The 13,388-nt window shown below is 42.5% G+C and overlaps 1 protein-coding gene across 8 annotated transcripts in view; it reads right to left on the minus strand.

Annotated features, from left to right (window-relative positions):
* Window positions 1-1,113: 1,113 nt before the first annotated feature.
* Sh3d19 (SH3 domain containing 19) overlaps window positions 1,114-13,388 on the minus strand; it is a 134,666-nt gene continuing 122,391 nt past the window's right edge. For 5 of the 8 annotated variants that reach the window (XM_041659034.1, XM_041659033.1, XM_041659039.1 and 2 more), the window contains 6 exons: window positions 11,366-11,424; window positions 8,339-8,541; window positions 7,882-7,934; window positions 6,392-6,596; window positions 5,914-6,011; window positions 1,114-2,995 (listed from right to left, as the gene is read on the minus strand). In XM_041659034.1, coding sequence (XP_041514968.1) covers window positions 2,879-2,995; window positions 5,914-6,011; window positions 6,392-6,596; window positions 7,882-7,934; window positions 8,339-8,541; window positions 11,366-11,424 — 735 coding nt within the window. In that variant the 3' untranslated portion in view covers window positions 1,114-2,878. The remainder of the gene's footprint in view (window positions 2,996-5,913; window positions 6,012-6,391; window positions 6,597-7,881; window positions 7,935-8,338; window positions 8,542-11,365; window positions 11,425-13,388) is intronic. The other 3 variants (XM_041659036.1, XM_041659035.1, XM_041659041.1) reach the window with 1 other exon arrangement.

Raw genomic sequence — 13,388 nt, forward strand, 5'->3', positions numbered from 1 at the left:
CTCCATTGATGAGTTCACAGCTGTGCAGGACAGTAGGCATCGGAGGAAGGCTACAGGGGACGTTTCTTTGAAGAGCATGTCTTGAGCCTGGCCCTTTCTTTTCTCTCCTCCTGCTCCCTACTTTCCCCTCCCTTTCCTGCCTCTTCTTTAGTGGATTCTGTATGGTGAAAAGCGCCCTGCCACGATATTCTGGTGTGCTTCAAGTTCAAGGTGATGGAGCCAGATGGCCTTGGACCAAAAACTCTGAAACCAGGCCAAACAGGTATTTCCTCCTTTAAGTTACGATCAGGTATTCTGTCACTGTGAAAAGCTGATGGACAGACGAACAGTATCAAGCTTTCACCTAAGTGTTGAAAACAAACTCAACAATCCATTCTCATTTCTTTCTTATGAAATTTTCTCTGCATACGATTATTTTTCTTGGAACATTGTTGATATTTGTCTCTTTTTTTCTTTTGGTTTTTCAAGGCAGGGTTTCTCTGTAGCTTTGGAGCCTAGACTGGAACTACCTCTGTAGACCAGGCTGCCTCTTGAGTGTTGGAATTAAAGGCACTCGCCACCACTATCTGGCTTAATTTTTTTTTTTGGTTGATATTTGTCTTGACTTCAATATATATAATAAGAAAGTACCCATAAGCCGGGCGGTGGTGGCGCACGCCTTTAATCCCAGCACTCGGAAGGCAGGCGGATCTCTGTGAGTTCGAGGCCAGCCTGGTCTACAAGAGCTAGTGCCAGGACAGGCTCCAAAGCTACAGAGAAACCCTGTCTCGAAAAACAAAACAAAACAAAAAAACAAAAATAAGTACCCATAGAAACCCCACAGCTACATCTTGCTTTCTATTGGTTGAGAGAAAAATAAATAGCGAGCAACACGGAACACGGTAGAGTGAAATGACAAAGTAACTGAATTTGTTTTAGTATATATTTCTGTCAACAAAGGGAAGGTACTGGGTAGGCTAAGACAGTGCTGTTCCCGCCTGTGAAAGTCATCCATCTGTCTGTCCAACAACCCACCTAGCAAAGCATCGCCCCACCCACCTGGGCAGAGGACTGGAGATACAAAGGCTAAGGAAGACACCATCTACCTTCTGAAAAATGCAGTATAGCCTGAGATAAGGAATTGAAACGTTCAGTTTATTATAGTGTCAAGTAGATACACAACTATTGCACTTATCACTCTGCTTACAGAAGGCCAATATTTTAGAGGGATTTTTTTTTCCTCAATAAAGATAGGTTTTTCAGAATCTTTACTATTAAATGTTTAAACCCCACAGGCAAAGACACTTCATGCCCCCCTCCACACCCTTGACCCCTTCTTGCTCTTGTATAGCTGGCTATAAATGAGAATTTAGTTTGGATAACACTTTTAAGTCATCCCAGTCTCATGAAATTAATCTGAGTGAAAACTGATAAGAGTTTTCCTTATACATTTTTCACCCCAAAGGTAGTAAAAACGCCAGGTCCTTAATTCCAAAATCAAATGCAACCATATGCTAGGGATAGGAAATGTAGTCAAAGATAAAGTAAATATTACTTCCTTATAGAAGTCACGTGTTCAGGGAATCACTGGTTGCCCAGCTTTTTGGATAATGGGGAAAGCAACACATGATGAAGTGGTCCAGCATGTGGAAGTCTTCTCAAAAAAAGAGAAGAAAGCCACGAACCTCACTGGGAAGTGTACATTCCCAGTGAAATATTAACCCACCGATCCGTCAGGAAGATTGTCTTCAATCCATTTGGCTGTAGTTTGTAAACTGTAATTGATTCAGTCATGCAAGAACCAGTTTTCAAGCTCAGAACATGTTACCCTAGTCAGCGGGAAAGTGGTCTTGTGTTTACTCCAATAACCGCAGAGATGAGCTGGGGGTGCGGTGGAGGGGGAGGGCTGCACCAGCCTTCAGTCGTCTTAAATTATTTTTCCTTCTGATTATATTGAGAAGAAATGAGCTACGAGGCCTTGGTACTGTTTTTCATCTTACCATTTGCTCTGTATTTGAAGATATTGTTCATGATTCATAATGTACTACTATAACAAGACAAAGCTTTTATGTATTACTGGGGTAATGCAAAGAAAATGAGTTTCCTTTGGGTACCAGTAATTGTCAAAGGAATGATTGCAGATTCAGAAAGTGTGCTTTATAATAACCCTGTTAACATAAAGTATACACGGACCAAGAGATAAGTGTGGCATGTCTGTGCAAGGGTTAGTTGTATTAGCAAGGCATCTCAGGGATGGTTTTGGTTCTTTTGATCCTTCAAGTCCCTGGACAAGTGGGAAATGCTGGGAAACACAAGGAGCATTTGGGGGAACATGAGCTTATTTCCCCACCTGCTTGTAAATGTCCCAGTAGTTACCAAACTATCTGTCCTGAAGCAAGAATCTGCCCTGGGACTAAGACTAGTGTGCTCAAACTGTTAGAATTAATTTGAATATCAAAAATGAAATTCAGATTACCATCCATATCCTGATAGTTACAGCATGTAGAATGTCAAACGTCCTCTTTTTAAACTAACGTAGAAAATGAAGAAGCATGGTTAATTCACATGTGTCGATGGGGACAGGTGTACGAGTGCAGTTCCTGCTCGTTAGCCGCCCCACACTGCCATCACCAGATAATTTCCCAGGGGACGTGTGCATCTGCCTGCCATCCCCACTAGCGTTTCCTTGCTGGCTTTCCCACTCATGTTTTACGTACACCTTACCACCAAGGATAAAGCTAAACTATAAAACCTACAAGTTTTCTGCTCTCAGAAATCCTAGTGTACCACATACACCTTAGATATTTCTCTTTCTGTTAAAAAAATAGTGCAAAATATCTGATAGTCAAAGTGAATGTTCAAGTGAGTTCTCGTGCCGAGGAACAGCCAAGCTTCACCTTCAGCTGACTTGCAGAAACTGAACGTAGTTTTTGGGAAATATTCCAGACCTTCCCATTAGCTCTCCACACATCCAGTCATCATCCACGGGCTCCAGCTCTGTTATTACATCTCCAGCCTGGAAGAAGACAGGAGTTAGAAATAATTATTGGTTTCTGCAGGGTGCAAGCACAGAGCGTAGCCTACCTGGAGCGGCGTGAATAATCTTCTCTTTATATAACTCATTTATCTTGATTTGCAGAGAGGATTAAATGAGAAGTCACACAGATGATGTATACCTAATATGACATTTGCTCACAGGCCTTTTTCTCAAGATAGACTCAACCCCCTGCCGCCGTCAGTCTTGCCATACACGATTTCCTGCTTATCTTCACAATTCCTAATCTGAATTACTCTTTAATCATTAACAGTATCAGCTATATACACACAAATGTACATATTTCCATTTAACAAGTATTTACAGAATACCTACTATGTAGCAGACACCTCTCTCGGTAATGTAGGTATAGTACAGTAATAATGGACTCACTCTGAGTGGGAAGACAAGCCCATGGAAAGACACAGAGCACGGCTTTGCTTCTCATGAGGGCCTTCCAAGAGGGACACACTGACCGTCATGCCTCCATAAAGATTACATAAAGAAGAGTGAGCCATGTGCTCCCTGTGTGCTTTGTCCTAGCCTTTTCCTTACAAAAACTGAACTTATTTAAATGACTGTATTTCTAGAGATGAGTACTACTAGTACCCTCAGTTCCGAGATTTCTTTTAAATTTTGTGTGTGTGTGTGTGTGTGGTGGTCATGCATGTGTGTGCTCATGTTTTGGTGTGTGGGCTCGTGTTTGCACAAGTGCATGTGTGTGTGTTTGTATACACTTGGAAGCCAGAGGCTGATGCCAGTGTCTTCCTCAATCATTCTCTGTCTTATGTACTGAGGAAAGATCTCTTACTTGAACCCAGAACTCATGAATTCAGCTAGTATAGCTAGCCAGCTTGCTTAGAGGATCCCCGTCTCTGCCAGACAGTCATGATCTCCTGGCATTTACACAGCTACTGGACATCTGAATCCAGATCCTGACATGCACAGCAAGGGCCTTATGCACTCGTCACCTCTCCAGCTCTATATTTTCTTGTTTTATAGATGAAGAACCTGAAGTTCATATGTCACGCAATTTACAGGATTGCACACATAATTAACGCACAGACAGAAGTCAAACCTCAGGGTACTCTAGGGCCCATATTCCTAACCAAGAGGCTACGAGGCCACCAAGTTCACAGTGCAAAGTTACTATAAAACTGCTCTGTGAACAGCCTGAGCCTATTATACTCTTAATTATTGCTCTAACAGGTGGCTCATTCTATCCCCCGCTAGCCTCAACATCAGTTTTCAGGCAGTCCCATCCTAAGTGCTTTGCCTTGACAAAGCACACCATATTATCTTCATCTATGTTAGTCACAGTGGTAGTGTACATATGTGCAAATTATAATTCCCTTATCAGATGTTCCTTACGGTGTCTAATAATTTCTTAGAGCCTGACTTTAAAATTCTGCAAAGGTCTAAGATGACCTTGGCTACTACAAAAAATATCTTTACCAGGATAAATGGAATTCTTTGTAGCACCACTACCTAGCTGTCTGCAAAAACTATCTGATTAAAGTCTTTCCTGTATGGAGAATGGACTGAAAATATGGTGACTATCAGATGTCATTTATCTATTCTACTTTGCTTAAATATGTAAAATTTTGGCTATTCAAAATTTGTTACAAATAACTCATTTCTGCCCTAAGTTATAATATAATAAATAGTTGAAGCTATTTTTCTAACCATTGTCAGTCCTGAATGCTAGGACTATATAAGATATCTATTTACTATCATGCTGTAGTCATTTATATTTAAGTAATACTTAATAAAATATTAATGACCAATACCACTGAAAGCAGTGAAGACAAACACTCCACAGCTATTTGACTTATGAGCCACTTGTTCATGAAGACACCCTGTTTCTTGTGGAGTTTGCTGTGAATTCTGTGAATCGGCACAGAATTGTTTGAAAACAAACGACACCCTGAGTCTTCACCTCAAACAACATTTTATCTGAAAACAAGGAGTAAACCTTGAGCTGCCGATTTGCAAGACTGAGAAAGAGCAAGGCAGCAGTTTCCAAACTTAGGGAATTTGTGGATCAAGACGTTAGAAAAATATTAGAGTTACCAACTCAGTTTGTGATGCCTGTCATTTATTAACAATAGTCTATAGTAGAAATGATATTTTAATACAAAAGGCAGAGCAGTCTTAGAATAAAGGAAACTGTCACAAAGCAGGAGTTGGCAACTTCACCCGACACCTTGCCCGCAGCCCTGCTAGGCTGGGTAGCCTCTTTTGTTCACTCCCTAGAGACGAGCGAAACCTCATGTGGGCAGGCCCCTGTTCCAGGTCTCACTTATCCAGTTGCTCCTGGAGCCTTTCATTCTTTGCTGGTGAAGGCTGGAATGCCTTCAAAGACGGAGGATACAGGGACTATTTGAAGGCTGCAATTACTAAGCTAAGGTTTTCCCTCAGTCCTTACAATTGATGTGAACTAACAAAGCCTTATTCACATGTTCCTCTTCCCCAGCTGCCCCTCCCCCATTTTGGACAAGGCCTCACTAGAGGTTCAAGCTGCCTTCAAATAGATGATCCTCCTGCCTCTGCCTCCTGAGAGCTGGAATTATAGGACTGTGTTACCATGCCCAGTTCTATCCACTCTCTTCCCTTATTATTAGGATCTGAGGGGTTGGAGAGATGGCTCAGAGGTTAAGAGCACAGGTGCTGAGTTCAATTCCCAGCAACCACACGGTGGTTCACAATCATCTGTAATGATACCTGGTGCCCTCTTCTGGCATGCAGGCAGAACACTGTATACATAATAAATAAATCTTAAAAAAAAACCAATTAGGATCTGAGAGCTCCCTATTCTTAGGCAATGATCAATATTTCATTCATATGTACATTGCAAAATACATACTGTTAGAGAGACATAAAAAGGTATGTAGTCTGACCTTGAAAGAGAGTTCATCGTCGTTTTCCCCAAGGAAATCATATAGGGCTTTGACCTTCCTCCCCTTCAATATTGTGGTAGCCACGCTTTTTGCCTCAGCTGCGAAGACACAAGAATCTCAAATATGCAGGAAGACAATTACACAAAACACAAACATCCTAAGAACCTGTCTTGTCGCTCTTTGAATATTTTCAATTAGTTTTGAATTTATTTAACTTGCAAAAAAATAAAGGATGTTCACTTAGCAGGAAAAGAAACTGTACAAAGTCTATTTATTAGTCAAAGCTTGCCGTTATTTAGTGATGCCTTTATCTTTTTCCCTCCACATAGCTGGAAGAACGAACAGTGTAGGAGTGACTTTATTAATCATCTCTCTAGATGTAGATAAGAAACTTAAGTCAAGCAAGGACAGAGGTAAAGGAATACACACTGTATTCCTTGGGCCTTGAAGAGGAAGTTACGCCTGGCGGCTGTCATACCTGGGCAGGGCTGCACGAACACAGCTGGGAAGATGCCTTCCCTGTCCTGCAGTCGGCCGCGGTACCAGTCCCTGTCTAGCCGCTCAAGGATCAGGATCCGGTCTCCGCGTTTGAAGGAGAGGTCCTCGCTGGTCTCGGCTGTGAAACTGTGAAGGGCTTTGCACCATTCTCCAGCAGGGCTGCCATCCTGTCTCAGAGTGGGAGTCTGGTAAGGAACGTGAGGGTTTATCCCCGGGCTTCAAGGACGATGAGAAATGAAAGCTAAGGGGTCATGGGGGCTGGTGGGATGGCTCAGTGGTTAAGAGCACACCCTTCTCTCCCCAAGTTCGGTTCCCTGGGATCCATGTCAGGCAGCTCACAATCATCTGTAACTCTAACACAAGGGGTCTCTAACACCCTTGCTGGTTTCTGAGGGCATTCACGTACATATGTAGACATATACACATAAGTAAATAGATAGATATAAAAAAAGCAGCTTGTAAGAGTTCAAAACCTGAAGTTTTCTTCAAATTACCTAATATTTTATGTTACTGTCAAGTTTTCAAAATAAATTTCCAATAACTTTTTCCTTAAAGCACAATTTTAAGTGACAAGTGTAACAGAATTATGGTTTTGCTATTCTTAAGGAACATGCAATATCTAAGTAGGAATTTCTGTCTTGTGACCTATTCTAATGTGATAGGCTACTTCTAATTCTCCTTTAAGAATGTTTACTGTGGGGCTGGAGATATGGCTCAGAGGTTAAGAGCATTGCCTGCTCTTCCAAAGGTCCTGAGTTCAATTCCCAGCAACCACATGGTGGCTCACAACCATCTGTAATGAGGTCTGGTGCCCTCTTCTGGCCATACACACAGAGAGAATATTGTATACATAATAAATAAAAAAACAAAGAATGTTTACTGTGGGAGTGGAGAGATGGCTCAGCAGCTGAAAGCACTTACTGCTCTTGCAGAGGATTTAAAACTACCTGTAACTCAAGTTCCAGAGGATAAGACATCCTCTTCTTGCCTCTACAGGTTCCGACACACAAATGGTGCACACACACACACACACACACACACACACACACACACACAGAGAGAGAGAGAGAGAGAGAGAGAGAGAGAGAGAGAGAGAGAGAGAGAAAACTGGAATGAAGATCATGAGAGGAGAACAGCTTTAGAGAGAGAGGAGAGGGCGCCAGGCATGGTCATGCACACTTGGCTCCCAGACCCTAACTTAACCCCTCTACATGAAAGAAAATATGGAACGGAACGCATGTGACATGAAGATAGAAACAGGAAGACCACAAGGCCCGGTGCCTGTTTCTTGGCTTTGTCTCAGGGCCTGCATGTCTTCCCACGGATTACACCAACCATCCAATCTACTGGAAACATTTGCTATACAGCAAGAAAAGTGGTTTCATACTGTTTTCTCTCAATAATTACAATATCGGTTCTCCCAGGGTTTAAATGTGGCTGTCACTACAGTTATCCATTCAAGCAGCCTACCTGAGAATTTGAGCCAGGGTCTTCGTTTTTGGTCTTTGGTGGCACCTTTGTGTCTACATTTAAAAAAAAGTCAGATGAAAAATACTTATTATTTAGTATTTATTAGACAGTATTAGAGGAAGATTGTTGGGTTGGTGAGAGAGTGGAGTATGGAATTCCAGACCAGTCTCTTGGTATTAGCTTCCTGGCACTGTTTATTTAACTATAGACCAGGACTCACAATTAACTGTGTCACCCACTGTCTAAAGGTCTTTGTCATTTCTCATATGCAGCCATTGCTAATTACCTAAAACAATAAATACAACCAGTTTCTGACATAAATTACCATTCAAAGTAGGTGTTCTTTCTACCTTATGAATATGGCAATATGGATTATTAAGCGTCTTAAGTGTTATTAATTACCGGTTCATTTGAATTAGGCAACAACACAGTAAGCACACATGCTCTCCACACTCACTTAGAATATTTGCACCAGGTGGGGGAAGATCCTCGACGAGCTCCACAAAGTTAAGGGGGAAGATCCCAGTCCGGTCTCGAATCTCTCCTCTAGCCCATTCCTCATTCACATACTCTTTCAGAATAATCACTTCTCCCTCGGAGAAACTTAACTCATCCTTCTGGTCTCCAATATATTCAAACCGAGCAACACATCGTGGGCCTCTGAACAAAGAACATGGTTATGGGTTAAACTTAAGATCATTTATAAAAAATAAAACCATTCACCGGCGTTCCCTTCAAGTCTATCTATCATTAACTAACACTTTTGTTCATTTGCTTTTCTTTTCTGAGATGGGGTTTCTCTGTGTAGTGCTCATTGTCCTCAAACTCACACCTGCTTGTCTCTGCATTCTGAGTGCTGGGATTAAGGTGTGTGCCACCGCCCTTTATTGCTGGCTGAGCAACATTTCCTAAAACAGAATAAAGTGATCGGGCAGTAGGGGCACGTGCCTTTAATCCCAGCATTCAGGAGGCAGAGACAGGTGGATCTCTGTGAGTTTGAGATGAACCTGGTCTACAGAGGGACAGCCAAGGCTACACAGAGAAATCCTGTTTTGAAAAACAAAATAAAACCAAACCAAACAACAACAAAACCAGAATAAAGTGTTCTCTAGCAGTAACGTTAAAACAGCTTTTCAACTCACATCCAGTCTTCCAGTAAATAGCCTGTTTACTACAGAACAAGGTATATTTGTTCTATGAAAAAACTTCTATGAAAAAGAGTAAGTTACACCTTTAAATGACAAGGGTTATTTCTAGATAGTGACGCTCTTCGGATCAGTAGCGGCTTGGTAGTCTAGACTGCACATCTGCCTTTTGGTCATTTTTTTATTTAATTACAGAATCTCCCTAGACTCCAAGTGTTTGTGTCTTTGTGCCAAAGCAATCCATGGCTCGGTCTGAACCCTTTCAATCACAAACATGCTGGGGTTGGAGTAGTTCCCCTGAGAATCTCAGGGCAAGACATCAAAGTCTTGCTTAAGGATGAAAACAGTACAAGAGCGACATCTTCCCAGCAGAGGGGATGCTCACTCTGTCCTGAATGCATCAGTGAGCTGACAAGTTAGGAAGTCAGAAGAAACAGAAAGTTGGTGAAACACATAATAATCTTCCATCTGCTTTCTTGCTCTGTAAGGATTGTGAGCGCCTTTAAGAAAGCTGCATTCCTGAGACTGGAACAACCCTTCAGAGATCTGCAACTCTGACGGAGAATAAGACACAAGGGGGACAGGGCTTGGTCTGTAGAAGGCCTGATTTAATACCATGCCTTTGATCTGAGGCCTCAGCAAGGAAGTGTCAACAGCAGAAATCTAAAGAGAAAACAACCGCCTATAAAGGAAAGGCTGGCCCTTGCTGAATTCAGATTCCGATATAAGCCGGGTCAGTACATCAATGGCCCTTCACGTCTATTTAGACTCAACCTGCCCATGCGGTATCTGTTGCTCAGAGCAGACACGCAGCTGAAGTAGGACCCGATGACTTGATGCTGTGGTACCAAAAATTTCCTTATTTGTGATAACCTTTGCGTTTATTGTCTCCAGTCCCCTGGGAACAGCTCCTTATGCCTGACCTATCCACAGACAGGTTTACAGTCTTCACCAGGTAGTGAATTGTACTCATTTGCTCATTTAACTAGAATATAAAGCCACACTGTGTCAGGGTTTTAAATCATACAAGAGTTACAACAAAATATAAAAGACAAAAGCTACGGAGAAACCCTGTCTCGAAAAAAAAAAAAAATAAAAGGCATATAAATCCCTGGAAAGGTCTCACAAACGCAGGCACACGCAGGGAGAGCCTACAGTAAACACCTCCCTCCCCTTTGTCTAGTCATTAAAAACAGAACAATACAAAAATGTCTACTAAGATGCGTTTTCTTGTTTTCGTGGGTGGGATTTGAACCCAGCGCTGTATACATTGCTAGGCAAATAAACCCAGTACAACCACTGAACTGGTCTCTGGCCTCACCTGCCTGTTTTTGTAGGATTCATATTTCTATAAGATATGAACAGTTGAAGCTTCTAAAAAAAACCTGCTACTAAACACCATAAAGCCACACTAAAAACTCACTGATGACCAAACTATCTCTGCAGGCTACAGCCAGATCAGGGCAAGTTTCTTAAGACTGCTTCATCGCAGCCCCCAGGCCTCGATGGAAGTTGCTGGCTTCTATCAGCCTGTTGCATTGAGTTGTAGCTGAGTTCTTTTTTTTTTAAGTTTTCTTTTTTTATTCATTTATGCGTATGAGTCTTCTGCCTGAAGTATATATGTGCACCACACATATGCCTGCTGCCTACAGGGGTCAGAAGAAAGCATTGATTGGATCCCCTGGAACTGGAGTTATGGATGGTTGTGAGCCACATGTGAGCAACAAGTTGCTCTTAATTGATGAACCACGAACCATTTCTCCAGGCTCTCTCTCTCTCTCTCTCTCTCTCTCTCTCTCTCTCTCTCTCCCTCCTTCCTTCCCTCCCTTCCCCCTCCCTTCCCTCTCCCCCCTTTCTTTATAAGGTGTGGGTGTGCATGCACACACCTCCAGAGGCCAGCAGAGGGCACTAGACTTCTGGGAATGGAGTTGGGAGACTGTAACTACCTAATGGGAGCTGAGGACTGAACTTGAGTCCTCTGGAGGAGCAGGTTACATCCTAACACTGAGCCACGTCTATCACAATTAAACAAATAAAATTTCTTCAGAATTAAAGGCACATTCAGCTTAGAAATTCTTCTTCCTCCTTTTTATTTCTTTTTTTTTTTTTTTTTTTTTTTTTAAAGATTTATTTATTTATTATGTATACAACATTCCTTCCATGTGTGCCTGCAGGCCAGAAGAGGGCACCAGACCTCATTACAGATGGCTGTGAGCCACCATGTGGCTGCTGGGAATTGAACTCAGGACCTCTGGAAGAGCAGCCCGTGCTCTTAACCGCTGAGCCATCTCTCCAGCCCTCCTTTTTATTTCTTACAAAAGAACACAGACAAAACTTACTTAGCACAGTGAGACGAAAATGATTCTCTTTTTCCACTTCTTCCTTCTGGAATATCAACCTAGCAAAGAAAATCAAGGTAACACTTGCTTCTTCTTCATAATTTGGTTAAGATAAATTTAACATCAAGTAATTAGGAAATACATGATTGATATGAAACAGGAAAGCTAGCTGTTGAACACTGAGAAAACCAAAACTGAGTTTTGAAAAAAATGTGCAGGTTCAGCTCGACGTGGTAATACATTTCTGTAACACCAGCACACAGGAGGCTGAGGCAGGAGGATCATGAGGTGGAGGCTAGCCTGATCTGTCGTAGTGAGACCCTGTCTAAAATACTCCTGTAACACCAGCACACAGGAGGCCGAGGCTAGCCTGGGCTGCTGTAGTGAGACCCTGTCTAAAATACTCCTGTAACATCAGCACACAGGAGGCTGAGGCAGGAGGATCATGAGGTGGAGGCTAGCCTGGGCTACAGCAGTGAGACCCTGTCTAAAATACTCCTGTAACACCAGCACACAGGAGGCCGAGGCTAGCCTGGGCTGCTGTAGTGAGACCCTGTCTGAAAGGGGTAGAGGGAGAATAGTTCCTCCTTGAGCAATCAATCTTGCTGCCGTCATGAGCACATTGACATCATTTTATCCCTGAGAGTTCTCTACACTTAATCTGAGGAACCTGAGACAACCGTCAGCCATCAGGTCATAACGAAGGGCAGGATGGTCCCCAAAGGAGGAGTTTGAACAGATTTGTGGGTTCTCTCCATATTGAAGGGAACTCCCCCCTTCACTATCAACAGGATAGTGAGAAAGCAATTTGTGCTAAACAAGTGTCTACCAATCGCCAGGCACTTCAGTAAATAGTTGAGCTGGGCTGGGCTAAAACTCTTGGCCATACACATGCAGCGAAAAGCTACTTAAGGCTAGGAGGTCTATATTAGATCAGTGCCCCTTTAAATAAATTTTATAGGATTGATGCTTTAAACCAATTTTTTAAACTTGTGGGTTTAGGAATAACATTTATACCAATAAAGTGGCCATCCGGGTGTGATGGATTCCAGTGTGGTAATCGTGCTTCTTAAAGCACTGACACTGAGCAGAATTAAGATGAAGAGCGCTAAAACTAACATCACTTTTTGTGGTTTTTCGAGACGGGGTTTCTCTGTGGTTTTGGAGCCTGTCCTGGAACTAGCTCTTGTAGACCAGGCTGGTCTCAAACTCACAGAGATCCGCCTGCCTCTGCCTCCCGAGTGCTGGGATTAAAGGCGTGCGCCACCACCGCCCAGCAACTAACATCACTCTTACTACTAATTTAGAGACTGTGGTTAGATTTCTCCAAAGAACCAGGCCACATCTGCGCTGGGCAATCCAAGAGACTCAAACTCTTTTCTATTTGGAAAATACAGATTTTCTGTTATACTTAGATTTTAAAGTTTCTGATGCAATGGGAAATTATTGTTTTTTTCTCCCCTTCAAAATAAGTTGCTAACCTTTAAGCTAGTGTTATTACTTTTAAGCTAGTGTTATTAATATTTCATAGTATCAATAGGTTGTATCAGGGGTGAGTTATACTTTCCCTATTAATACAAGTATTCAAGGAGCAATCTTGCGTTGTCTCCATGTTTCACAGCTACCGAGGCTTAGCACAAAGACCTTCCACATACCTGAGTGTGTTCACAAGTGAAGCTTTTAGGGGCTGTAAAACTTTGATGCTTCACTATAAGTTCCTCCACTCAGACTTGAAAATATTATGTGGAAAACCATGAATGGATCACCACCTCTAGTGAATGTGCCTTGGTACCTCAATCCACAGGGTACCACAACCCCACAGAACATCCCTTCAGAGCTGTCTAACACACGTTCACCGAGGGTCTCAGAGGATTGACATATATCATTCAGTGCTTAAGAACCCTCCAAGGATAAGTGATCTACCAACTATAGACCTCCGTCAGAGCATGCTGGGCCCGGCAGTGGGCACACAACTGAAGATAATGGTTCCCCCACCCCCAGACTCTGTGAATAGCAGATCGGG

Source organism: Microtus oregoni, unplaced genomic scaffold, assembly GCF_018167655.1.
Source record: "Microtus oregoni isolate MIOR12 unplaced genomic scaffold, Mior012 000010F_ref0000083, whole genome shotgun sequence".
Taxonomy (NCBI): Eukaryota; Metazoa; Chordata; class Mammalia; order Rodentia; family Cricetidae; genus Microtus; species Microtus oregoni.